Consider the following 26,914-nt stretch of genomic DNA (forward strand, 5'->3'; position numbering starts at 1 on the left):
AGTTTGAGTACCACCAGGGACGGGGTCCTTGTCTCCCACCCAAGGCCGTGGCATCGTCGCACTTTTATCTCTTGGTTCCTCTTCGTGCTCGCGGAGGCTCGGGAAGTTTCTCAGGCCCAGGGAGTGTGGGAACAGGTGGTGCAGCTGGGATGAAGGTGGCGGGACTCCTGAGCCTAGGAGGTGAGAGGGTTTAGCACAACGGGTTCCCAGAGCCTGGAGTGGGGTTGCAGGGTCAATTCAGTTCGGTTCAGTCGCTCAGTTGTGTCTGACCCTTTGGGACCCCATGGACTGCAGCACACCAGGACCCCCTGGCCATCGCCAACTCCCAGAGTTCACTCAAACTCATGTCCATTGCGTCAGCGATGCCATCCAGCCATCCCATCCTCTGTCGTCCCCTTCTTCTCCCACCTTCAATCTTTCCCAGCAACAGGGTCTTTTCCAATGAGTCAGTTCTTCACATCAGGTGGCCAAAGTATTGGAGTTTCAGCTTCAGCATCAGTCCTTCCAGTGAATGTTCAGGACTGATTTCCGTTAGGATGGGCTGGTTGGATCCTTTAGGGTGGACTGGTTACAAGGTGGATTCACCCGGATCAGCATGGTCATGGCGGGCCCTGGCACGGCGATCACCCTCCTGTCTTACAGTCACTGCAGTTGGAACGCTGCCTGGATGCGCTTCATGTTCAGATCCCACGGAGCTGAACGGAATCCCCCAGGTCCTCCCTGACCAGGGACAGGATGAATCCAGAGTCTGGAGAGGGGCTGAGACTGAAGCTGGAGGTGGGGTGGTCCGGCAGGGAGAGGAGAAGGATGAGGGCTGAGGAGTTGGGATGAGGCTGGCTTTGGGGCTGGAAAAGAGCCTGCGGTTTCCTTCAGTAAAGGGAAATAAAGTGAAAGGGCTAGTCTCTCCGGCCTGCCCAACTGTGACCCACGGACTGTAGCCTGCCAGGCTCCTCTGTCCATGGGATTCTCTGGCCAAGAGCACTGAAGTGGGGTGCCACGCCCTTCCCCAGAGGATCTTCCCGACCCAGGGATCGAACCTGGATCTCCTGCATTGGAGGCAGATAGATTCTTTACCATCTGAACCACCAGGGAAGCCCATAGAGTCTTTTGGTGAAGACGACTCTTATGAAAACGCTTCGCTGATTGATAGTGCTTCCAGCTTGTTTCACAGAAGGCGTCTCACCTGAATCACCCACTGGGGACAAACTCATCATTGAACCCGGCTGTGTGGTTTGACCTTCACATGGAAGAATATGTTTCGACTGGCCTGGGAGCAGACCACCCCCCACGGACGGCCCCCCACCACCACGCAGACCTGAAAGCCGGGTTCGTGAGGGTGGGGCTGAGGGAGGAGCATGCCGGGCTATGCCATCCCCAAGGGTTCTGTTTCCAGCTGGTTGCCTCTTTTCCAGTACGTTGTTTCATCCTGGGCCAGGATGGCCTGTGGGACGGCGGTTTCCCCAGCCTTCCTCTCCCATAGTCTCTGTCCTGGGCATATGGGGGGTGGGCGGTGCCAGCTGACACTGCAGCCCAGAACCTGTATTTCAAAGCAGTTACACACACACACACGCGCGCACACACACACACACACAGAGCAGGCTTAGCTGTGTGGTTCATCAGTACTTCCAGATACCGGGCCATAGGCCCCTAGAACTTCTCACATGGCACCTGGGGTTGCTGGGGCTGATCCCGGGCCGGGACCCACCACTGCCATCTGTCCGGGGAGCAGAGTTGCTGGGGCTGATCCTGGGCCGGGACCCACCACTGCCGTCTGGGCAACAGGCGTTGTCAAGCGTAGGGAGAGCTCTCAGCTCGGGCCGGGCACGTGTTCTAGTCTCGTTTCTGCTCTCTTCTGTGGGACCCCCGGGGCAGGTCGCTGGGGCTCTCTGGTCTCGTTTTCTCCTCTCCTCCCTGGAGGTGATGATGCCCACCTCACAGGTTCGTGGAGAGTGTCCACTGAGGTGTTTGCAGACTGTAAAGTGCTGTGCAAACCGTAGCTGGGTGGTGAGGAAGTCCTGTGCAGCCCGTTTCTAAGGCATGGGGCATTAGGGTGAAGGGCATCCCAGGTGGCTCAGGGGTGAAGAATCCGCCTGCCAGTGCAGGAGACGACGAGAGACACAGGTTCCGTCCCTGGGTCAGGAAGCTCCCCTGCAGGAAGAAACAGCATCCCACTCCAGTGTTCTTGCCTGGGAAATCCCATGGACCAGGGGAGCCTGGCGGGCTACGGTGGGTGGGGGTTGCCAAGAGTCAGACACGACTGAGCGACTGAGCAACACACGTACACACGTTAGGCCGAAGCCTCGGTTTTCTCGTCCGTGATGTGCGATGTTCACACCCTCTCGTGGGCCCGTCTCCAGAGTCCTGGGAGGTCACACGGGTGGGGGCTTGGCTGAGGCCTGGTACGCGGGAAGCTCTCGGGGTAGCTGTAACATTAACTCTGTCCAGAAAGAATTTTCAGAGTTCATCATCAAAGATGAGATTTGGGGATGATCTGCTTGGGAATGCCGGCTTCTGCCTGAAACATGTTGATATGCTTTCCTGTCTCGTTAGATCTCCTGACAACTCAGGAGGTGGGCAGAACAGGGGTTTTAATTGCCCTTTTCAGAGATATAGAGCTGTTTGTGGCTCGGACGGTAAAGAATCTGCCTGCAATGCAGGAGATCTGGGTTCCATCCCTGGGTCAGAAAGATCCTCTGGGGGAGGGCATGGCAACCCACTCCAGTGTTCTTGCCTGGAGAATCCCATGGACAGAGGAGCCTGGCGGGCTGCAGTATCCTGGGGTCGCAAAGAGTCGGAAAGGACAGAGCAACTGACACTTTGACTTTGGAGGTGAGGAGACTAACACACAGGGGAGGGGAGTGGCCTTGCCTCTGGGGAGCTGTAACCTGAAGACGTGGGTCTGTCCTGGACGGAGCGGTCAGTAAACACTTAAAACAGCGACAATAACATAGCTACCACACCCCAGCTACTGCCCTGGGTGCTGTATGTAATGTATATTGTACATGCAACTCACTAAAAACTCTGTTAGTTGCTCAGTCGTGTCTGGCTCTTTGCGCCCCCGTGGACTGTAACCTTGCCATGTTCTTCTGTCTATGGGATTCTGTAAGCAAGAATACTGGAGTGGGTTGTCATTTCCTCCTCCAGGGGATCTTCCCGACCCAGGGATCGAACCTGGCTCTCCTGCATTGGCAAGCAGATTCTTTTTTATTAATTACATTTATTTATTTTTAATTGCTGGATGATTGCTTTACAGAATTGGTTTGATTTCTGTCACACAACAGCATGAATTAGCCGCAGGTATACATATGTCCCCTCCCTCTTGAACCTCCCCCCCACCTCCCTCCGTCTCCCACCCTTCTCGGTCGTTACAGGGCCCCCCTTCTCGGTCGTTACAGGGCCCCATTTGAGTTCCCCGAGTCGTGCAGCAGATTCCCACTGACTGTCTGGTTTACATACGGTAGTGTATGTGCTTCCACGCCACTTCGTCCGTACATCTCACCTTCTGCTTCCTCTCCCACGCCCTTGTCCATAAGTCTCTTCTCTGTGTCTGCGACTCCACTGCTGGCAGGCCGATTCTTTACTGTCTGAGCCACCAAGGAAGCCCTCGTCAGCTCACTGAATCCTCACCATGATTCGTTGAGACCGGCACTATTATTCTCCCCCATTTCACAGATGAGAAAACTGAGGCGGAGGTGGTTGCCCGGCTGGTAAGCAGCAGAGAACCAGGTTTTTGGAAACCCAGGCAGGCTGGCCTTAGACTCTGTGCTCCTGACCAGCACCCTCACCTCTAGGACTGAACACACGGCAGTCAGGGTGGAAGGGGCTGGTGCGGGGTGAGGAGACCCTGCGTGGCCCTGCAGACTTGCCCTGCCCCGCCTGCACCAGGGGAGTGTCATCGGACCGTCCAGTTCTCACCAAGGGTGGCATTTCTCTGGGTCGCAGGGAAGGCCCGGGCTGTTGGAGGGGCCAGCCATTGTGTGCTGGGCTCAAAGGCTGCCGGGTGTGGCCCCCCCCACCCCCCAACACCGCCAGGCCCTCCCCCCAGAGGAAGTGCTGGTGTTTACAGGAAATGCAGGACAAGGCTGGGAGGTGGGTGGAGGGGGCCTGGAAGATGTGTCTTGGCCTGGCTGGAGGGGCTGAGGGCGGGGCCCTTCTCCGCACCCCAAGGACGAGGCTTTTTGTTGTTGCTGAAGGGAAAGGTCCCACTTCCCGGGCAGCCCTGCCCCTCCCTGGCCTCTTTCCTCCAGGACGCCACACCCTGCCGGCCTCCCAAACCACCCACCCCCACCCCCACCAGCCCACCCCTCCTCCCCAGGGAGGCTCCTGGGAGCAAGGGAAAAGAGAGCCCTGAGCTGGGCGACAGCAGTCCTTCTGCTCTGGGCCTCAGTCTCCGCACCTGTTAAGTGGGTGGTGTGCTGCAGCCCCAGAAACCCACAGCAGTGCTCACGGCCCTGGTGCAGCCCATCTGTGAGACTGAGGGCAGACGGGCCGGCCAGCCCCGTGACCCAGGGAGGACAGGCTGGCCTCGCTTATGCTACGCAACGTGCCCGAGAAGTCTGTGCGTGTGGAGTTCCGTCAAAGTGCACCCAGGGAGCACGAGGTACTCTCACAGCCTGAGTAGGAACGGGAAAGGGACCGCGCTCTCTGAGTCCGTGCCAGGCGTCAGGTGCCTTAGTGGCTTTTATGTCCCCGATCTCACCCTTCGAGAGACGGGTTCTATTCGGGGCGGGAAGACCTGAATCTGAGTCTTGGGGCCACCCTTTGCTCACCGCGTCACCCTGAGCAAATCCCCCAGCATCTCGGAGGCTTAGTCTTCTCATCTGTGAAACGAGGGTAATGATAGTTGGCTGTTTCACCTCTTTCCGTCCCACGGACTTGAGTGAGCCCCTGCCTCGCCCGTCCCCACCCAGGCCGTCTCCTCCTGCTGGTCTTCCCACGTGGCCGGGGTGAACTCTCCCAGCTGCCTGGGTCCTTCCCTGGCTAGAACCTCCGCTGGCTGCCATCCCTCCTGGGAGGCCGACTCCAGGGGCGTTTGCAAGCCTGCCGCTGGCCAGCCCCTCCTCCCCGCCCTCCCCCCTGCGGCACACAGGTCCCACCACCTCTCCTCCGGTGCCTTCTGCAGATGTTCCTGGGAGCTCTCCCCTAACATTTGTTTTCCTCTCTGTCTCCTGTTCAACCTTGAGACTGGCTGGGGTCTCCCCTGGCCTGGAATCCTCCTGTGACCCTCCCCACTCACCCCCACGCTCGCCCCCACAGCTTAGGGCCCCTTTGCTGTGTTCACTCAGTTGTGTCCGACTCTTTGTGACCCCATGGACTATACAGTCCATGGGATCCTCTGGGCCATGATACTGGAGTGGGGAGCCTGGTGTTGGAGAAGACTCTTGAGAGTCCCTTGGACTACAAGGAGATCCAGCCAGTCCATCCTAAAGGAAATCAGTCCTGAATATTCACTGGGAGGACTGATGCTGAAGCTGAAACTCCTATACTTTGGCCACCTGGTTCGAAGAGCTGACTCACTGGAGAAGACCCTGATGCTGGAAAAGATTGAGGGCAGGAGGAGAAGGGGACAACAGAGGATAAGATGGCTGGATTGCATCACTGACTTGATGGACATGAGTTTGAGTAAACTCCAGGAGTTGGTGATGGACAGGGAGGCCTGGCGTGCTGCGGTCCATGGGGTCGCAAAGAGTCGGACACGACTGAGCAACTGAACTGAACTGAACTGCTGTGTTCACAGCCCTCCGCGCCCCCGTGTCTGTGTTCTCGCTGGGCTGTGGGTGCCTCAGGGCAGAGAAAGGGCATCTCCTCCCCACTCTGTGTCCCCCGCACCGGGGGTGGGGTAGCCGGTCAGCACGCGTGACATGTTGGGTGAGACGGGGCAGACAGCAGGCGCTCGGCCTGTGGGGAATTGCATTGCCCGTGCTGGGGGGCAGCTGTGACCAGGGACACCCCCAGATCCATGTCTCCTCACGGATGCACACTCTGGCTGGAGCCGCTTCCCCCAGGAGCCCGCTAAAACCAGCAGGTTGGTGGAGCACCTGCTGTGCGCAGAGTTCAGCACTGGGAGCTGGTGAGGGAGGGGAAGCCTGTGCAGAGCTAAGGCCACAAGCAGTGAGGGGAGCGCATGGGTGCCGGAGGGGGAGCAGGGCCTCGGCAGGCAGGCGGGGCCAGGCAGCGCAGATTCTGAAGCGTACGTAATTTGGGGAGTCTCTTTAAGATGAAGAATGTACAACGAAGGGTAGAAAATAGTCTACAAAGCCATGAGAGGGACTCATGCAGGTGTGGGGCCTGAAGCTGAAGTCTCATTAGGTTCATGGTAGACCTGCTCAGTGGTCAAGGAAGGCTTCTTGGAGGAGGAAATGAGCTCGCAGGTGGGAAGGCTTCTTGGAAGAAGGGATGAAGTTGCACCTGGGAAGCTTCTTGGAAGAGGGGCTGAGGTCATAGCTGGGAAGGCTTCCTGGAGGAAGAGATGAGGTTGAAGCTGGGAAGGCTTCCTAGAGGAGGTAAGGTTGGAACTGGGAAGCCTTCCTGGAGGAGGAGGTAAGGTTGTAGCTGGGAAGGCTTCCTGGAAGAGGGGGTGAGGTTACAGCTGGAAAGGCTTCCTGAGGAGGAGATGAGGTCGCAGCTGGGAAGGCTTCCTGGAGGAGGAAGTGAGGTCGCAGCTGGGAAGGCTTCCTGGAAGAAGGGGTGAGGTCAGAGCTGGGCCTGGAGAGGAGAGTTCATCTACCTGGATACTCGGCATTTCCCAGGCATCTGTCCTCAACCAGTAGCTCTGCTCTCGAGAAGCAAGGGGCATTCAGAGGCCTTTGGCAAAGCACGGTATTTCTCTGGAAGTGCTCCTTCCCCACTGCGGGCAGAGGAGGCCACAGATGAGTCACGTGACAAGAGCTTGTGTGTGCTCGGGTGTCTGGGTCCAGGCCTGTTGCCCTTACCTGGGTCACCCTTCCTTCCGGGTCTCAACCTTAGGGCGGTGGTCTCTGTCTGGACCCCATGTCCCCCATCCAGGCGTCTGGCTCCAACCACACTGGACCCGCGTGTTCACATGTGTCGGGCGGCCCTGCCTCCCGCCCACCTGGTGTCTGGTGCCCTGCGGACCCGGAGTGTCCAGGTGCCTCTCGCACATTTTCACGTCTGTCTCGCCGGCACAGAGGGCAGTGGGCCCAGGTGTGGATCGCCTGAGTGTGCTTCCAGGTGGGAGAGGCTGAGGGAGGAGAAGCAGACCGGAGGGAGTCACGTAGCCCTGCAGCGCCTCAGCATTCCCTGCTGCCGGAGGCGGGTGGCAGCGGGGCTCCGAGCCCCGGCCCGACCCCCTGGGCTGCTCCTGCTGGTGGAAGCAGTGTCGGGGGCGGTTACGGGGACGCCTTTGAAGCCAGGGTCCCTGCGCTCAGGTGAGACCCCAGCTCTGCACGCACCCCGTCCCTGCTCAGCTCTTCATCTGTGAAATGGGCACGTAACACCTGCAGGACACGGTGCTGGAGAAGGGCTTGTCAGGCGCCTGGCACATCGTTAGCACAGCACTCAGGATCACTAGGCTCGGTCTCTCTGCTGCTGCCGTTATTATTGTCCGGCTGTGTCCATGTGGGGCTTCCTTGGTGGCTCGGTGGTAAAGAATCCGCCTGTAGTACAGGAGATGTGGGTTCCATCCCTGTGTCTGGAAGATCCCCTGGAGGAGGAAATGGAAACCCACTCTAGTATTCTTGCCTGGAAAATTGCACGGACAGGGGTGCCTGGCGGGCTACAGTCCACGGGGTCGCAAAGAGTCGGACACGACTGAGCGAGCACGCACACATGTCCAGATCCAGCCCACGGTGGAGGGGTTGGCTCTCCCAACCCCCACCTTCAGCCATACTCAAAGCAGTATAAAAGTACAGCCGGGATTTCCCTGGTGAGCCAGTGGCTAAGACTCCACGCTCCCAGTGCAGGGGGCCTGGGTTCAATCCCTGGTCAGGGAACTGGATCCCACATGTACAGCTAAGACTGGGCACAGCCAAGTAAGTGAATAAAAATAAAAACACTTTTTTAAAGGATGGTCTAATTAGCAGAATAGCTCATCTGTGCATTAAGACTTGTCTGGCCACCTCTCCTTTGGGCTTGGCCTGCCGTCTCGAGGGTATACTATCCTTTGTTTGCCAAGTAGGACTCTGAGCTGTCACCAAGCTCCGTGGACAGTCATTCAACACGAGCGCCTACTGTGCCACTCACGGACAACACCGAAGCACACGGTGAGCCCCTGACTCCTGCCCTCAGGGAGCTGGTGGCTGGTAGGGAGGCTGGCTCAGGGGTGCAGGTTTCTGCAGTCGTGTAACGGTGGACGAGAGCCCCCATCTCGCTGGAGAGGCGGAGAAGGCTTCCCGGAAGAGGTGGTGTGTGGCTGGACCGTGAGGGGCAAGGGGAGCAGGAGGCAGGCAGGAAGGAATTCTGGAACAGCCTCGAAAGAGGCGCAGAGATGGGGAGGGACCGGGGCGTGCAGGGGGCAGGGCGGTGGTGGTTTGGCTGCGCGTGACGGCTCAGAACAGCAGAGATGAGCCAGGAATCACTGGGACAGATCCCCTCAGCTTCCCAGGGGACCCCTTTGGACACAAACTCACAGAACGTCGTGGTGGTGGGGCCTGCAGAAGACCTCTGACTCCCTTGTGTCGCAGATGAGGAAACAGGTCTAGGGAGAGGAGAGAGTCCACCCAGCAAGCTGGTGACAGAGGTGGGATTACCACCGGGTCTTAAGGGGTTGAGACGTTCTGGCCTCTAGCTCAGACCGATTGTAGCGAATCCACCTGCCTGGCGCTGTGCTGAGCAGTCCACCCGCCTCATGCACACGCATCGTCTCGTAAACCCTGGAGGGGGAAGTGCTGTTAGCATCTCCATTTTACGGGTGAGGAAACTGAGGCAGGTTAGGCAGCTGACCTCAGGGCATTGGGCTGACAAGGGGCAGAGCTGGGGCCTGACCTCGGGAGGTGGAATCCTAACCCTTGTGACCTTTAACGTTATCCTCTCCCGTGGCCCCAGAGATAGGGTCTGGGGTCAGTGGTCCAAGGGGGGCCACCTGCCCACAGTGTGGCCACTGCGGAGAGCCAGACACGCAGAGCTCTTCACCCACGTCCTCCCCGGCACACCACGTTGCAGGAAGCAAAGACCGTTACCCGAAGCCAGAACCAGAGAGAACGTCATGCTGGCAAGACCGGGGCTCTGGCCTACGGTTTTCCTCTTGTCGTTACCTCTTTATATCAGTCTGTCATGTTATGTGGCCTCTGCAGAGCCTCCAGAGGTAGTCATGTGTTCTCCCTGCACCTCTGAACCTCATTTGATTTTCTGTAAAGGAAGTCTTGGGAGTCATACTTACATTTCTCTTTGAATAGGAATTACTGTAGTGTTTGTTTGGGTCAGGAAGAGGCTGACCTGTGATCAAGGAGAACAGAATTCCTTGACAATCCCCGTAAACCGCTTCAAAGCCACTGCTGCTGCTAAGTTGCTTCAGTCGTGTCCGACTCTGTGCAACCCCGGAGATGGCAGCCCCCAGGCTCCCCTGTCCCTGAGATTCTCCAGGCAAGAACACTGGAGTGGGTTGCCATTTCCTTCTCCAATGCATGAAAGTGAAAATGAAAGTGAAGTCACTCAGTCGTGTCTGACCCTTACCGACCCCATGGACTGCAGCCCACCAGGCTCCTCCGTCCATGGGGTTTTCCAGGCAAGAGTACTGGAGTGGGGTGCCATTGCCTTCTCCATCAAAGCCACTAGGAAGGCTAAAATAACAAAGACAGACAGTAGCAAGTAGGGATGAGGATGTGAAGAAATCAGAACCCTCAGCGCTGGCAGTGGAGTACAAGATGTTATGCTAAAAATAGTCTGGCAGTTCTTCAAAATGTTAAACGTAGAGTTACCGTGTGACCCAGCCATTCCACACCTGGGTGTGCCAAGAGAAATGAAAACATACCTCTCCAAAAAACTCTGACGTGAATGCTCCTAGGAGCACTCTTCAGGCTAGCTGAGATGTGGAAAAAGTCCAAGTGTCTCTTGAGAGATGGACGGACAAGCAGAATGTGGCACAGCCGTGCCATGAAGTGTGACAAGCAGAATGTGGCACAGCCGTGCCATGAAGTGTTAGTGGCCGCTGAACAGAGTGCAATACTGATACATGGCCTTTGAACGCACTGTAGTAACAGAGAAGCCAGACACAAAAGAATAATGACTTGACTGTATGATTCCATTTGTATGAAATGTTTAGAATAGGCAGAGCCATGGGCTTCCCCAGTGACTCAGTGGTAAAGAATCTGCCTGCCATGCGGGAGACTCGGGTTCGATCCCTGGGTCAGGAGGACTCCCTCGAGATGGAAATGGCAGCCCACTCCAGTATTGTTGCCTGGAGAAGTCCATGGACAGAGGAGCCTGGCGGGCTACAGTCCAGGGGGCTGCAAAGAGTCGGACACGACTGAGCGACTAACACTGCTACTACTGGAGGCAGAAAGTGAGTGAGTGGTTGCCAGAGGTTGGGGAGGGAGAGGAATGTGGCTGATTGCTAAATGGTACATGGTTTCGTTTGGGGTTGATGAAAAGTTTCTAAATTAGATAGTGGTGATGGCTGCACAGCGCCGTGCCTATACTAAAAAGCATACTAAAAAGCGCTGGATTGTACCCTTTAAAAGGGTAAACCTTCTGGTATGTGAATTACATGTCAATAAACCTGTTACAACAAGACAACAAATCCCTATAAAGCCCTGAGGCGTGTGCTTGAGGAAGAGGGGTGTGGCTGTCGGAGGCCAGAGAGCGGGGATGCACTGCTGTTTCTACTTAGTGCGAAATGGAAACTGAACTTTTAGAAGAGCCTCTCCTTCAATCATGCTTCTGGGAAGCATTACGAGCACTCTCCCTTGGCTGACCCTGAGTGTGGGACGCGCTCCCTCCAGAGGGAGCGAAGCAGAGGCTCACGCCAGGAGAAGACTGCAGGCAGCAGCTGCTCTCAGAGCCTGCCCGCCCCCCCCCAACCAGGCCAGCGAGCGCACACAGTCCAGTCTCAACACCCGTTTTCACAGCTGTGGGTGTCTGCTTCTCCATTTTACAGATGCACAGACTGAGGCCCACCAGCCGGCCATGCAGCAGGTTGGCGGTGAAGGCAGGCCTCTCGGGTCTCTGAGCCCATCTTCCTGGGTGGTTTCCACTGCCTGAGGTTCAGAGCCCCAGTGCAGGTGACACCTGTATCCAGGACAACTTCTGAGCCTTTGAAGAAGGGGGACTGGTGAGGGGTCAGGTTTGAGTGACCAGGAAATAATCAGGGCAGAAGATGTGTCCTGGAGAAGGTCTGGAGGGATGTTTGAGTGAACTCTGAAGGTGCTGAGATCAGAGAGTTAGACTCGTGTCTGAGGATTTGGAAATCCCTGGTTTTGCACCCAGCCCTCTCCTCCATCCGCTTCTAAGCTCTTCCAGCCGCCCCACTAACGAGGATAGTCATATTTGCCGAGTCCGTCATCCTGTCTCCTCCGTCTCAAACTTTCCAGCTCCCAGAGATCGCAGTGCTGAAGCCCCTGCACTGCGCACCCCCCCCCCCCGCCCCCCCGCCAAGCTGGAGAGCTCCAGGGAGGTTCCAGCCTATCTCAGAGGAGCCAGGGGCCGTGACATCTGCAATCTGGCCTCCTCCCACATGTCACTGCACCAGCGGGGGCAGAGCGAGGGCCCTAGGCGCCCGCGAGAGGCTCCCGCAGGGGACAGCCTTCCCGCTTTATGAGTTACGGGGCCCCTTTGGCTGTGCTCAGGGTTACGGCTCCCAGTGAGTGTCACTCCGGGTGGGATTTAACGGGCAGAGCCGGACCGCCCCGGGCCAGTTTACAAAGCGCTAGTTCCCCCACGTGGGTGCTCATGTCCTTTTACGACTCCAGGCTGCTGGAAAGGACTGTGCTCATTTGGAGGGTCGTTTAGGGTAACGAGCTCTGAGCAGCTTTAATTTATGTTCCCTTTAAAGCACAAGTCAGCCCAGGGGGAGGACACAGCCCTGTGGAGACTAGTCTTGGGGATTTAAAACTTGGCCCCTCTGCAGGCTGGCCAAAAGGGGCATATTAAGGTCGCATCCTGTTCTCACTGAAGCCCACAGTGAACCAAGATAGTCATCCCCACTGCGGCTTAGAGACAGAGAGGCCTTGCCTGAGGTCACACAGCGCCTCTCCTTGATCTGATGCCGAAGTTCTAAGCCATTTGGTCTCGAAATCAACAGTGCTGACCACGTGGCATTTTTGTCCATTTTCCTAGCATGTGTCATTACCCTTGATTTGCAGATAAAAAAAAAAAATGGGCATGGAAAGTTGCAGTAACTTGCTTGAAGTGGTAGAGCTGGGATTCTCAGCAGGCGGTCTGAGTTCTGGACCGGTCCTCCCAGCCAGCACTTTGCAGTGTGCTGCAGTGCTCCTCCATCCCTTCACGGGCTTGCTTTTTGAAGTAGGAGCTGCCTCGCCTTTGGTGAGTCAGTGAGTGCGGGAATGGAAGATTGGGTGGTTGGGTTGGATGGATAGAAGCATCGCCAGGTGGGTGGGGGAGCGGATGGGTAGTTGGACAGATGAATGGGTAGGCGAGTGGGTGGATGGAGGGATGGGGGGACTGGTGGAGAGAGGGAGGGAGGGCGGGCTGAGTGGCTCTACGGACAATGGGTGAAAAGTGTGTGGATGGGTGAGTAAGTAGACGGGAGCTGTTTGGGTCAGACGGCTTCTCACGTGTAATACATCGGTGCATCCAGAGAAGGTGTCTGGAGGCAACACCTCACCTAGTTATGATTTTTTAAACAGAACTTTTATTTATTTATTATTTGATGTTTGTTTGTTTGACTGCACTGGGTCTTAATCACAGCACTCGGGATCTTTAGTTAACAGCATGTGAGATCTAGCTCCCTGAGGGATCAAACCTTCACGCCTTGCATTAGGAGTGTGGAATCTTAGCCACTGGGCCGCCAGGGAAGCCCCCCTCGTTATGATTATAACGGGCATTTCGCCTGGAGAGGCCATGGAACAGTGTGTGTTTGTTTACCACTGTGTTACCGGTACCTACAGTACAGAGTCTGAATGGAACCAGATAGCTAAAAACACAGACCTTCCCTAGGGCCTGCTGTGCAAAGGACCTGTCTCACAGGTTTATATTGATTGACTGGGGAAATGGATTTTCCAGTAGTCATGTATGGATATGACCGTTGGACTATAAAGAAAGCTGAGCACAGAATTGATGCTTTTGAACTGTGGTGTTGGAGAAGACTCTTGAGAGTCCCTTGGACTGCAAGGAGATCCAACCAGTCCATCCTAAAGGAGATCAGTCCTGGGTGTTCATTGGAAGGACTGATGTTGAAGCTGAAACTCCAATACTTTGGCCACCTGATGCAAAGAGTTGACTCATTGGAAAAGACCCTGATGCTGGGAGGGATTTGGGGCAGGAGGAGAAGGGCACGACAGAGGATGAGATGGCTGGATGGTATCACCGACTTGATGGACATGAGTTTGGGTGAACTCCGGGAGTTGCTGATGGACAGGGAGGCTTGGCATGCTGCAGTTCATGAGATCACAAAGAGTCGGACATGACTGAGCAACTGAACTGAACTGAACTGGGGAAATGGATGAAGCCTCTGTGAGGGTTCCCAGTCTGTCCCCCAAGGGAGGAAGAGATTACTCACCAAGGACATGAGCTCTCCAGGGCGTGTCGGAGCGTTTGGGCAGAAGTTATTAAGAAAGCATGTCTTGGAGGTGTTTTTCCTCCCCTGGGTTTGAAGACCAGCCTGGTGGCAAATATCAAAGTGTGTAGACGCAGTTCTGTTGACACTACTGGTCCTAGACTATTTTATTTGCTTATTTAACTAGTGAGTCCAGTCTAAGATAAGGTCTGTCACTAAGGCTTCCATTGACTCTGTCAAGGCGTGGGATTACAGTCACTTTTTTATGTTGTGAAAGCGTATTTTTCATGGCAGTTTGCCTCCATCTGTTGTGCTCACAGTCCCTCAATAGGACTGAAATTAACGAGCCAGAATATCATGAGAGCACCCCAGCCCTTGTCTCCTGACTCCCCTCTTAGATCTTTCTAGAAAACAAAAGCGAGAGGAAGAAGTAGATTAAAGAGAGCCCGGGACACGGTTCTAGCCAGAAGCTGAGGTTGGCTTGAGGACAGATGGTGGATCCGTGCTCACTGGGTTTGTCTCTGAAGGTCTGTGCACCTTCAGGGGAGGGCAAGGGCATCGTCGTCAAACACGTCATAGATGAATAATCGTGTGGTTTATTTTAAACTGTTAGAAGAATACGTACTGTGACTTCATGGGTGTTATCAGGATGAGGTCAGAATAGAAGCAGATGTTAAAGACAAGCTGACTTTAGACGGCAGCTGGTCCAAAGTGGGGCAGCCGTGATCAGCCAAGCCAAGCTGGGAAGGAGGCTTGGCCTGGCTCTCCATTATTGAGTTATTATGTGCCAGGCACTGTTGTGAGCGTCTTGCAGTATAATTCGTTGACCCCTCCCAGCAGCTCAATGAGTTGGGCACTGCTGAGGCTTAGAAAGGTAGTGTAATACATGGCCAGGATTTGAACCCAGGCAGCCCCAGCTGGGAGTTGTGCTAGGTCGCTCAGTCGTGTCCGACTCTTTCTGACCCCATGGACTGCAGCCCGCTAGGCTCCTCTGTCCATGGGGATTCTCCCGCTGCTGCTCCAAAAGGAAATAAAAAGAGCACAGAGAACAAGAGCAAAGCCCATGTGCCCTTGCAGCCTGAGTCAGCTGCATGCGGTGGTGCGTTGAGGGAACCCAACTGGGCCCTCTCTTCATGTCTGTTAAATGGGATCAAGTGTAGGCAGAGGCCTTGTATATCGGCCCCCATTTGCCACGTGACCTTGAGCCAGCCCCTCCCCATCTCTGGAGTTTTGGGCATCCATGAGCTCTCTGCCCAGTGTCTGCTGCAAGGAGTCCAGCCCTTGCCTGGCTTGAGGCAGAGCCCCCCAAGTTCCCGGATACCTGGCAGTGTCTGACGCTGGGGAGACTTCATGGCAGCACCTGGGCGCAAGGATGCCCAGCTTCCCGTGCCCCTGGGTAGCAGAGCTTCGCCCAGCAGGCTGAGCTGCTAGGCCAAATGCCAGCAGCAGGACTCCCCCAAACAGTTTCAGCAGGAGGGTGGCAGGATCAGGCGGGGTCTGAGATCATCCCTCTGGCTGCCGGGTGAAGAGATGGGAGGGCAGCCCCAGGGAAGGGGCGCCAAGTGGAAGCGAGTGTTACAGACCTCCAGGCAAGCGATGGCCTGGGCTCCGAGGCTGTGATGACAGAGAGGCCAGTGGAGTCGGGGAGGGTGTGAGGGTGAACTCGGGAGACGGTCAGTGTTCAGGCCCGAGGTACCCAGGTTTCCGACTTGCTGCCCGGGAGGATGGAGGCAGTACTGGCCTCATGGAATGAGTTGGGAAGTGTTCCCTCTTCAACTTTGGGGGGACATTTTTAGGATGGCTGGCATTCCTTCTTCCTTGACTGGTAGAATTCGTCGTTGCAGTTGTGTGATTGCCCGTGTGTGGCCTTTGTTTCTCCCTGTGAGTCTGTGGTCTGTCCACTGCTCTTTCGTTTCGCTCTGCAGGACTCCCTCGAACACCTCCTGCAGCGCAGACTTTGTTGTCACAAGCTGCTGCGGGTTTATTTAGGGATGTCTTAGCGTCCAGCTCAGTTCTGAAGGACAGTTGTGTGGGACTCAGGGTTGGTTCTTAGCTGACAGGTTTTTTTCTTTAAGCATTTTGAATATATTGGCCCTCTACCTTGTATCCTCCAAATTCTGTAAGAAATCTTCTAATGATCTTAATGAGATTCCATGCATGTTACAGAAAACCCCAAACGAACTTTTGGGCCATCCCATTGTTTTGAAAAAGAGAAAGGCAGAGCTGGAGCCAGAAGAGCGAGCGGTGAGATAGCTGAGCGGGTCCTGGCTCCAGCCTGGGTCAGGGCTGTGCCTCCGCACACCGGTTCATAACTGCAAGCCCACACTACACACACACACACAGACACACACACACACTCACACCCACCCACCATGACTGCAGCCCCAAATACACACACACACACACACACACACACACACTGTACACAGCTCCAGCCTGGGTCAGGGCTGTGCCTCCACACACAGGTTCATAACTGTAAGCCCACACTACACACACACACACACACACACACACACACACACACACTCACACACACCCACCATGACTGCAGCCCCAAATACACACACACAGATACACACACACAGCTCCAGCCTGGGTCAGGGCTGTGCCTCCACACACAGATTCATAACTGTAGGCCCACACTATACACACACACACACACACCCCCACCATGACTGCAGCCCCAAATACACACACACACACACACACACACATACACACACACAGCTCCAGCTTGGGTCAGGGCTGTGCGTCTGCACACTTGTGCATGGCTGCAAGCCCACACTACACACACACACACACACAGGTCCACACTACACACACACACACACACACACACACACAGGGCATCAGGAGTCCAGGCAGGAACAGGCCGCTTCTCCCTGATCATCTGGCTCTTGGCCCCCATGTGGACCAGAGGACTCTGGTCTTTCTTGGGGCAGACCTGAAGAGAGATATCCGTGGTCTTTCTGGTGCCAGGAATAGCCTCTCCTTGCACCACAGCCTAACACTCATGTCCTCCCCTGATGTACCCTCCAGGCCATGCTTCCCACTGCGTGGACCAGGCCTGAGGCAGGGGTCCTGAGCCTGCCTGTTGAAGGCCTGGAGTAGGGCTGGCCAGCCACTCCAGAGAGTGGAGACTCCTTCCTCATGGCCGCTTCTCCATCCATCCATCCTTCCATTATTCCCAGAGGGCAGGAATCAGTATTGATAAAAATTTAATGAGACGCTTGAATTCTTAGTATGAAGAGAGATTTTATGAGAAGTCATCTGGGACCACGTTGCCAAAGGCAGGAGGGAGCTGTTGAAGGTTCTTGAGCAAGAGAGTGAGATGTGGCCTGGATTGTCTTGTCAGTCAGTCACTCTGCTGTGTAGAGAGAGAGGCTGGGAGCAAGGAGGCTGCTGTGACGGGGCCAGTCCACCAGGCTCCTCCGTCCCTGGCATTCTCCAGGCCAGAATACTGGCATGGGTTGCCGTTCTCTTCTCCAGGGGATCTTCCCGACCCAGGGATTGAACCCGGGTCTCCTTGCAGCTAATGGGGAGAGGGGTCTGTCTTGAACAGCATGTGTAAAGGTCCTGAGGCAGCGAAGAGCTTGGACTGTCCAGTGAACCAGAACAGATGGGCGGGGGTGGGGCAGGAAGAAGGTCCTGCCTGGTCTTGCCCGTCTCTGGGTCCCCGGGAGACCCAGAGCACTCGGTAATGGCTTGTGGTGTTAGCAGGGCCCTGGCCGGTTCGCCATCCCTTGTCCGGACTGGCAGCTCTGACCCTGTCTCTCTGCTGTGTCCCCAGCGCCTACACCGAGCCCTACAAGGTCTGTCCCATCTCGGCAGTGGCCCCCAAGGAGGACCTCACATCGGAGGAAGAGCGCGGGAGCTCGGAGGAGGAAGAGGACCGCGCTGCAAGAGACCCCACCCTCCCCCACAAGGTAGGCGGGCGGCCGGTGAGATGGGGAGTCAGAGACGCGAAGGTGGAGGGTAGGCCCAATCCCTTCCGTCTCTGGCGGAAGGAGCTGTTTTCAGACAGCTGAGCCCTGGCTGGACACAGAGGCCGAGTCTCGTTCGGTGCTGCTGCCTGAAGACTTGCGGCAGATGGGGGCCACGGGATGCTGCGGGGATGACTGCTCACGTCCGCCTGGGTCCCTGGAGCCTGGGGCTTCCAGAGCCTCAGTCGGGGGGGACATGGGATAGAGCTGCCTGACTTGAATCAAGGCAGGGCTTCCCTGGTGGCTCAGATGGTGAAGAATCTGCCGGCCATGCAGGAGACTGGGGTTCCGTCCCTGGGTCAGGAAGATCCCCTGGAGAAGGGCAAGGCAACACACTCCAGTATTCTTGCCTGGAGAATCCCCATGGACAGAGGAGCCTGGCAGGCTACAGTCCACGGGGTCACAAAGAGTCAGACATGACCGAGTGACTGAGCACACAAGGGCTAGATCCCAGTGACCTCGGGGCCCTGGGCCTCAGTTTCCTCATCTGTGAAGTGGGAATTGTGAGGGTGCGATGAGTTAGGTGTGTGAGTGTTTCACGAAGATGTCCTTACTGCCTACCGTGATGCTGGAGTGAGGGGTGGGGGGATGGGCGGGGCTGGGAGAAAGTGAACCGGAAAGTGAAGTCGCTCGGTCATGTCCGACTCTCTGCGACCCCATGGACTGCAGCCCGCCAGGCTCCTCTGTCCATGGGATTCTCCAGCCAAGAATACAGGAGTGGGTTGTCCTGCCCTCCTCCAGGGGATCTTCCCAACCCAGGGATCGAACCTGGGTGTCCTGTATTGCAGGCAGATTCTTTACCATCTGAGCCACCACGGAAGCTCTGGAGGTGGACGGTGAGGCAAGGCCCAGGTCACAGTCGAGGCCCGGACCTTGTTATTGGGCATCAGGCCTTGTTCATGGTGGTGGTTACATCTGCTCGCCATCCGGTGCTGGGGTGAGCCCACGCCTCTCGCCGTTCCCGACCCAGTCTCCCTCCTTTCACGCACTTCCAGGACACACGGGCTGTCTTCCCGTGTTCAGGTTTGCAGAAACTGTCGGAGCCGCAGAACTTGACCGTGGCCGCACCACTGTTAGTGCTGTCCTCCAGGCGACCTCACGAGGGGCTGGGCCCCGCAGTTTAGACCAGGCTGACACCCACCGCCGGGCCACCTGGGACCAGCCTGGGGTCTCCCCTCACCTCCTGGGCGCCCTCCCATCTGCCGGGGAGAAGGGGCCCGAACGCCAGAGGAGCAGGCTCCTCCCTCGGCACCTGTTCCTCTCCATCCCCCACCCCGGGCATGCGTCTTCCCCTCCCAGCCCAGGTGAGGTGGTCCACTCTGACCACAGGCTCTTCCTCTGGGAGCGCCCGCCCGGGTGCCTGGCGCTTACCAAGCAGTTGACACGTGGGCATGAGTTTCATTTTATCTGGTGCATTTGGTTTCTTTTGAAAGTTCACTCGCCTGTCTGCCTGGTGCTGTGAGGATGCTCAAGGCTTAGGGCCGGGGTCAGGGGGCTTCCCCACCCGCTCGGCCACGGTCCCTTCCCCCTCCCTCCTCTCCCTGCTCCTCACGCTCTGGGCAGCGAGCTGTGCGCGGGGCACCCAGCGCTCCCAAGTCTGCTCTCTCTTTCGTTCCTTACGACAGCGCTGAAGCCGGTGGCACTTTCCCTGTTCTGCAGCCCAGGACACAGAGGCTCAGAAAGGTTAAGTCACTTGCCCAAGGCCACACTGCACGCGATTGAAGGGGCTGGAAACAGCGCTGACTCCAAACCCGGGCTTGTCTGTCTGTTTCTCTGCTGCGACCCTGGTGGCCTCCTCTTGCCTCTCCGCTTCCTCCCCTCCCTCCAGGAGGAGCTCTTGGCTTGGGAGGAGTGGGCGTGTGGGGAAGGGAGGTGAGCTCTGACTCTGGCCCTTCTGGGCATCGCTGGGGTCGGGGATCCTGAGAGCAGAGCGCCCTCGCTGTCCTCGGGGGTCGGCCCTCACTCTGACGCTGGGGCTGGGGCTGGGTCCCCGCAGAGCTGAGGGACTGAGAAAACAGTGGGGCCCCCCATATGCAGCTCTGTGTACCCCGTGATGGTTCCCCACTTTCCCCTGGGACCACCTGCGTCTCTCCACTCCTGCTGTGTTGCTGGCCACTTCCCACCATGAGAAGGACCATCCCGTTGTTTCTGAGCGCCAAGAGGGAGACATAGCAGGCCAGATCCCCCAGGCTGGTCAGTCCACTCTCGGGAGCCCAGCCTCCTCACCTGCCAGACGTGGACTGCGTGCTCCCCCCAGCCTGCTCCCCCCAAGCCTGCTCCCCCCAGCCTGCCCTCCCCAGCCTGCTCCCCCCACTTCTTCCCTGTGAGGCCTTCCTGATGCTGCAGCGGTGCAGGCCCCTGTGGGCATCAGGTCTTCATCACCCGAGACGTGCTCCACTGGGGGGTCCTCGTCACGTCTGAGATCCCCACAGGTGAGGGCTCAGTACCCCGGGGCGCTCATTCCTGGCCCCGGGCCCTCACCGGGGCACCTGGTGTGCAGTTGGCTGTGTACCCTCCCACACCTTCTCCGCTGTGTTCCGCTGGCATACATCATTCATTAAGTGTCGGAAATGGACAAAACGGATGGCATTATTTGTGCAGCTGTGATTTTTTTTCCCCGTAAACCGTGTCAAGCTCTGAGAAGCAGGGCCGATCACTCAGTGGGGTTCGCTCGCTGGGGTCTTAGACATTGTCCTGCGTCAGTGCAGGGAGCTCTCGCTTCATTTTCTTCGTGCCCGGCGCTTCCAGTGTCTGGCTGTGCTGTCGTTTTTCGGCCCTCCCCTCGCTGAGGGGCACGTAGAGTGTCTCTGGTGTTTGGGGAATAACTCATCTGTTCGTCTGCACGCAGGCCCCCGGCCTTCGTGCAGCGTGCAGGGTGCCTTAGTTGAGGCGGGCACACTTTAGTTGCAGCACGTGGGAGCTCCTTCCCCGACTTGGGATTGAACCCCCAGGCTCCCTGCATTGGGAGCTCGGAGTCTTAGCCTCCTCTGCTCTGTGGACAACACCGCAGGGCACCCGTTCATACCGCTCCTCACACACACATTTTTTCCTGCGGGTGGATCCCGGGAGAGGGCAGAGCTGAGAGCAGGCCGGTTTCAATCAGTATCTGTGCCTCCTGATCAAGCCCCCACCACAGGCTGTTGCAGGGCGCTCCCTGGCAGTCCTAGGGGGTGAGGGCCCCTCGACCGCTGGGAAGTTTCTAGACGGAGCAGTCTTTCCTGGGGTGGGGAGGTGGAACATTCACTTCTTATTCTTCCGTCTTCCACCCTCTCTGAAAATTCTGCTTTTCCGAAAAGCAGACCTCACCTCTCTGTACCTCTGTCGCGTCCTGGGGGCATGGGGACCCAGATTTCCACTCCAGCGGTCTCAAAGGGGCAGCCCTGGCCTGGGATGGCCTCCCCTGGAGCTTGGGCGTGTGTGGGGATATGGTGGTGAGCCCCACCCTTCCTCCAGGGTGATACGGTTTATGGTTTACGTAACAATAAATAAAAAGTGCTGAGCCCCACCCACCCTTCCCAGATGTTTCGGGCCTACCCAGGCAGGAGGGGAGAGATTTTTGCAGCAGGACAGGAAGCTGAGCCCAGCTGGTCCACCCACCTGTCTGACCTCTCTCGCTCCCACTCGTGGACAGACAAAGGGTGTGGGTTGAAGGAAAGAGGGGGCAAAAAAGGAGAATTGAGCCGGACCTAAAAATAGATCTAGCAATGAAAGGAGACATAAGCTGGCTGGCCAGTTCCCCTCCCGACAGTGTGCCCGGTTTTCAAGCTAACGGGGACTTTTCGGGCAACATACCAGCTCCCCCTAGATCAGCCTGGGAGTTGGTGGCCCCTCGGGTTACCTCCTCCCTGGCCGGACTCCTGTTGTCGCCAAGGATGTTGTTTTCTTGGACGGGTCCACCCCTGACCCCAGCCCTATCCTCTGGAGCAGACCCGTCCTGCCTGCCTACCCTCTCTGGTCCCCGCCCAGGCAGGATGCCCCCTCCCGGCTGCACCCAGGGTCCTGGGGGCCCAGCCCGGCTTCCTTGCTGGCCTCCTGCCCCCAGCTTCACACCTGCAACCTCACCCTGACCATCCGTCAGGGTTAAAGGATCCGCTCGAACCCTGGTCACCTCCACGGGGCCAGCCCCCAACTTGTGTTAAATGTCACCATGCACCTTCTCCACACCGCAGACTCTGAACCCCGCGTTCCGGTGCGCGTTGGCTCCACTGCAGACGCGCTCCTGCAGGCCCGGGAGGCCGGGCCTCACCTGCCGCAGCTTCCTCCCCGGCAGCCAGCCCACCTTCCCAGAAAACGTCTCCTGTCGGACGAGAGCGCCTTCCTGTCCGCACCTCTCCTCTCTGTGACCTCACCTGGCCCTCCTCTTCTTCAGCAGTTGTATTTCTTGGTCAGGTATTTACTGAGCACCTACTGTGTGCCAGGCACCCCTCTAAGGGCCCAAGAAACAGCAGCCACAGGTCAGACAGGGTGTCTCCTGGCCCTGCTGGAGTGCACCTCCTAGACGGTGATGAGCAGTCGTCCAGAAACCCCTAAGATGGGTTTCGGTGGTGAAAGTACCACAGAGGCGGGGGACAGAGCGCCGGGGGTAAGAGACGAGAAACTTCGGGAGGCTGGAGGAGGCTTTTCTTTTTTTCAGAATTTCTTTTTTTAAGAGTTTCAGTGAAGGACTTCCCTGGCAGTCCAGTGGCTAAGATTCCACGCTCCCAACGCAGGGGGCCTGGGTTCAGTCCCTGGTCAGGGAACTAGATCTCACACGCTGCAACTAAAGATCCCACGTGCTGCACTGGAGATAGAAGACCCCGTGTGCCGCCGCTGAGACCTGGCACGGCAAAAACAAACAAAAAAGGGGGGGTTTAAAATGCACAAAACAAAATCTTCCACCATGACCATTTTTAAGTATACGGTTCAGTAGCGCCAAGAACATTCACGTTGTTGGGCAACCATCCCTACTGTCCCTCTCCAGAACTGTTTCATCTTCCCAAACTGAGACTCAGCGTGTCTTACAGAGCATCGCCCCGCCCCGCCCCAGCCCCTGGCAGTCAGCATTCTGCTCTCTGCTTCTGTGAAGGAGATCACTCTAGATACCTCCGCTGTGCGGACTCACAGGGTATCCGTATCTGTGTGTCTGGTTTATTTCATCTGGCAGGACGTCTTCCGGGTTCATGCGTGTTGTCACGTGTGTCGGATTTCCTTCCTTGGAAGGCTGGATGGTACTCCATGATGTGCCCCTGTCACATGTTGTCAGCTCATCCCTCCACGGATGCTTGGCTGCCTCCACTTTCCCACTGCTGCGAACCACGTTGCTGTGAGCTTGGTGTGCAAATCGCTCTTTAAGACACTGCTTTCAGTTCTTTTGTGTGTGTGCCCAGAAGTGGAACTGCTGGATCACATAGCCATCCTTTGTTGTTGTTCTGTGACTCACTCATGTCTGACTCTGTGACCCCATGGACTGCAGCACGCCAGGCCTCCCTGTCCTTCAGTATCTCCAGAAATTTGCTCAAATTCATGTCTACTGAGTCAGTGATGCCATCCAACCATCTCATCCTCTCTCGTCCCCTTCTCACCCCGCCTTCGATCTTTCCCAGCATCAGGGTCTTTTCTAATGAGTTTGCTCTTTGCATCAGGTGGCCAAAGTATTGGAGCTTCAGCGTCAGTCCTTCCCATGAATATTTAGAACTGATTCCCTTTAGTATGGACTGGTTTGATCTCCTTGCAGTCCAAGGGACTCTCAAGAGTCTTCTCCAACACCTAAGTTCAAAAGCATCAATTATTTGGCACTCAACCTTCTTTATGGTCCAACTCTCACATCCATACATGACTACTAGAAGAATCATAGCTTTGACTGGATGGACCTTTGTCGACAAAACAATGTCTCTGCTTTTTAATACGCTGTGTGGGTTGGTCATAGCTTTTCTTCCAAGGAGCAAGCGTCTTTTAATATCATGGCTGCAGTCACCATCCACAGTGATTTTGGGACCCAAGAAGTTTTTTGAGGACTTGCCATACTCTTTTACAAGCTGGCCCATTTGAGGTTCCCTCCAGAGATACAAGAAGGTTCCAGGTTCCCAGGAAGCCTTTGTGATGAAGAGGAAACCTCTGAGCTGGGAGCTGGCTGTTGGGAAGGAGGAAGAAAATGGGAAGGTCTGGGGACAGCCCTGTGGTCAGGGAGCAGCAGTGCAGAGGTGGGAGGTGGCAGTGAGCCCAGGAGGTCAGCCTGGGGGGCAGGGAAGGAGGGGTTGGGCTGGACAGGTTCTGCAGGCCTTTGCTCCGCCCACAGGCAGGCTCCTCCCACTTCCCCGCCCCCCTCGCTGTGGTCCCTCGCTCTGCACACTGTCCACCTCGGACACCAAGCCTCCACTCTGGCGGCCTCCCCGCCACAGGAGCTGCCTCAGCATCTCTGGCTCTGTCTTCTCCTCGCTCTCTACCCGCTTCCCTGACCATCCTCTCTGCCTGCGGCTCCCTGGAGGTGTTGATTTCCTGGGGCTCCTCCAGCCCCGCTCTCCTCCCAGTCCTCTGCTCCAGTCACTCGCGGGCTAGTGGCCAGCCCTCTCAGGTGTGTCCCCGGAGCTGACCTTGCAGCCCACCCCTCCGTTTAGCCTCACATTCCAGCTGCCACCTGCTTTAAGGGGCCCTTCTCAGAAGCCCTGCAGACTTCCCCGCAGACCTCAGACTCGGCACATGCCCAGCGGAACTCGCCACTTTTCCATGCGCCCTACCCCCACCCACAAGTCCTCACCTCTCCTCTCAAGTTCGCTGTTCTGGTGATTGGCACCAGGTTGGAAAGACTTGAGAGTCCCTGGCATTTCATCTCCTGTCGTCATGAGTCAGTCACGGATGGAATGGAATTCAGCCACAGAGGCTGCAGAACGAGGCCGTCTGTTTCTTACCCGCACCCCAGGGCCTTTGCACTTGCGCTTATTTGCACGCGAGACGCTCTTCCTGCCCTTGGCACCGCGGGCTGCAGGGCTGCGAGGAGACGGCACGTCCTCCGAGAGGCCTCTCCCTGCTGGCCCTGCGCACTCCTGTGCTTCCCTTCCCCTGCCCCGTCTCAGGCTGCGATTGCTCTGTGTTATCTCTTCTGCTTAGTTGCACAGTGTTCACCTTTGCCTCTCAGAATAGCCCAGGAGGGCAGGGACCGTGACTGTCCTACTCGCAGGTACGTCGCTGCTGCCTGGCATGTAAAACAGCATTTGGTAAATATCCTCAAGGAAACTGATCCATGGATGAATGCGTTAGACGCATTCATTTAAGTCCTGCATTTAAGCATGGAAGACGATCTCAGTTGAAGGACAGTTTAATGAACAAAAGCACCGCCTCAGTCATGTACAATTTACAGAGCACAGCGGTTTGGCCAAGTTAACACAGAGAGTTTATTTTCAGACAGTTGAATGGAGGAGGATGAAGATGCAGACTCTCAGAACCTAAAGCGGAAGGGAGAGAATGGGGGCGCAGGGGTCTGGGGGGTGTCCTGGCTGCCTGCCTGGCCCACGCCTCCTTGCTCAGCGCCCTGGAGGGCTTGTGGGCTGCCAGGAGCCCCCAGACTGGGGATGGCAGCGTTGGGATGCCCTGGTCCTCAGAGAGCTTCCTCTGTGCCTGGTTTTCCTCTCTGCCAAGGCTCAGACCCCTCTGACCAGTTCAGAGCTGGGGCCACAAGGTCGCCTTTGCCCTCCCTTTGTCCTTCCTGACTCTGTGCGCGTCGCTGTCTGTGCCTGGTCCACAGCCCGGCTGCTCAGAGTCTGACCCGCGGGCCCCCAGCACCTGAGCCCCTAGGTTCGTCCAGTATCTGCACGTTAACAAGAGCCCCCCCGGCAGCTCGCACACACGCTCAAGTTTGAGCTCGGGTCTGTGTGGCAGCCGTCCGGGCTGTGTGGAGCATCCGCAGTGCCCTCTGCTCCCCAAGGTGCAGGAAAAGAAGCCAGTGGGGTGCCCAGCGTGGGGACTTACGGTCAGGGTGGAGAATGAGAAGGCTCCTCGTGTGATAATCTCTAGGCGCTACGTTTTATGCACTTTCATAAAGGTTACACATCACAGTTATTTACAGAACAAAGGCTGCAGGGAAGATGGAACAGTCACGGGGTCTCAGCTGTGTAATTGTGCCTGAGCCGCGTGAGTGTCCCCAGTCTTAAGAGTCGGGACAGCCAGGGAGGATTCCAGGAGGAGGTGAGGCGTAGTGCGCTCTGTGAAGCAATGTGGGACGTGGCTACATAGAAAGAGAGAAACCTTGGAGGGCAGAGCACAGGGCATGAAGGTGGGGAGCCCAGGCATCGACTGGCTTCCTGACCTTTGGGTGGTCCTTTCTCAGACTGAAGTGAGATGCTCAGGACAGGACCTCTTTGATTTCTTTATTAAGAGCACTTAACATGAAATCTAGCCTCTCAGTGTCCATCAAAGGATGGGTGCACAAACAGCGTGGACTTCACACGCAGTGGAATACTACTCAGCCTTTACAAGGAAGGGAGTCCTGTCACGTGGTACAACGTGGCCCGACCCCGAGGGCTCAGTACTCAGTGAAGTCAGGGAGTCAGAGAAGGACAAACACCATGTGACTCCCGTACAGGAGGAGACTAAGCCAGGCAGAGGCACAGACGCAGAGGAGAGTGGTGGAGACCAGGGACCAGGGATGGGGGGGGCGGGTGTGGGGTCTGTGATACGCGAGAGCCCTTAGTGTCCTGGGAGAGGCCACCGCTCCCTCGAGGCCGTCCGGCGGGTTGGAGACGGAGTCGAGGAGAAGTCAGGTCTCCGGAAGCCTCGTGGGGTATCCTGAAGCTCCGAGATAACACGCCGTCAACATCACAAATTGCCTCCAGGACCAGAGACTCTCTGAGATGCTGGAAGTTTTCTGAAGAATCTGGGCCAAACCCAGACTCACTGCAGCCTGTGCTCGAGCTCGAGTGAGGCTGGGAGTCCCAGGAGCAGAAGCTGACTGCTGGTTCCTGGGGGAGGGGGAGACGGGGGGAGAGGCTCCGTCGGCCCCACCTACTTCCCTCCTTGTCCTGCAGATGTGGCCTCTCCTTGGCCCGCCTCATCCCTTCCCTGCCACCTGTGCGAACACACACAGGTGGCAGCTGGGATAAAAGCAACCCTCCTCTCCCCGAGCACCCGTCTGAACCTCCTGACAGCCGCCGAAGTCCGTGCTGGAAACCCCGGTGCATTCCAAGGGGGAAGATGCTGTCTGTTCCGGCGGTGCCCCGGGGGGCCTCGGAGATAGCGTTCTTGTGGGGTCCCTGCTGCCCGTGTGAGTCTGGCTCCCTGAGCTCCAGACATGACCTCAGGACACTCCAGCAAGGCCCCTCGCTGGGACCCT

At 56.9% G+C, this 26,914-nt stretch overlaps 1 protein-coding gene across 1 annotated transcript in view; it reads left to right on the top strand.

Moving 5' to 3' along the window:
- Positions 1-26,914, top strand: part of FGD5 (FYVE, RhoGEF and PH domain containing 5) — a 121,135-nt gene that overhangs the window by 40,447 nt on the left and 53,774 nt on the right. Inside the window, 1 exon segment of the mRNA XM_027523489.1 lies at positions 17,421-17,556. Within this exon segment, the coding sequence (XP_027379290.1) occupies positions 17,421-17,556 (136 nt within the window).

This window comes from Bos indicus x Bos taurus, chromosome 22 (assembly GCF_003369695.1).
Source record: "Bos indicus x Bos taurus breed Angus x Brahman F1 hybrid chromosome 22, Bos_hybrid_MaternalHap_v2.0, whole genome shotgun sequence".
Taxonomy (NCBI): domain Eukaryota; kingdom Metazoa; phylum Chordata; class Mammalia; order Artiodactyla; family Bovidae; genus Bos; species Bos indicus x Bos taurus.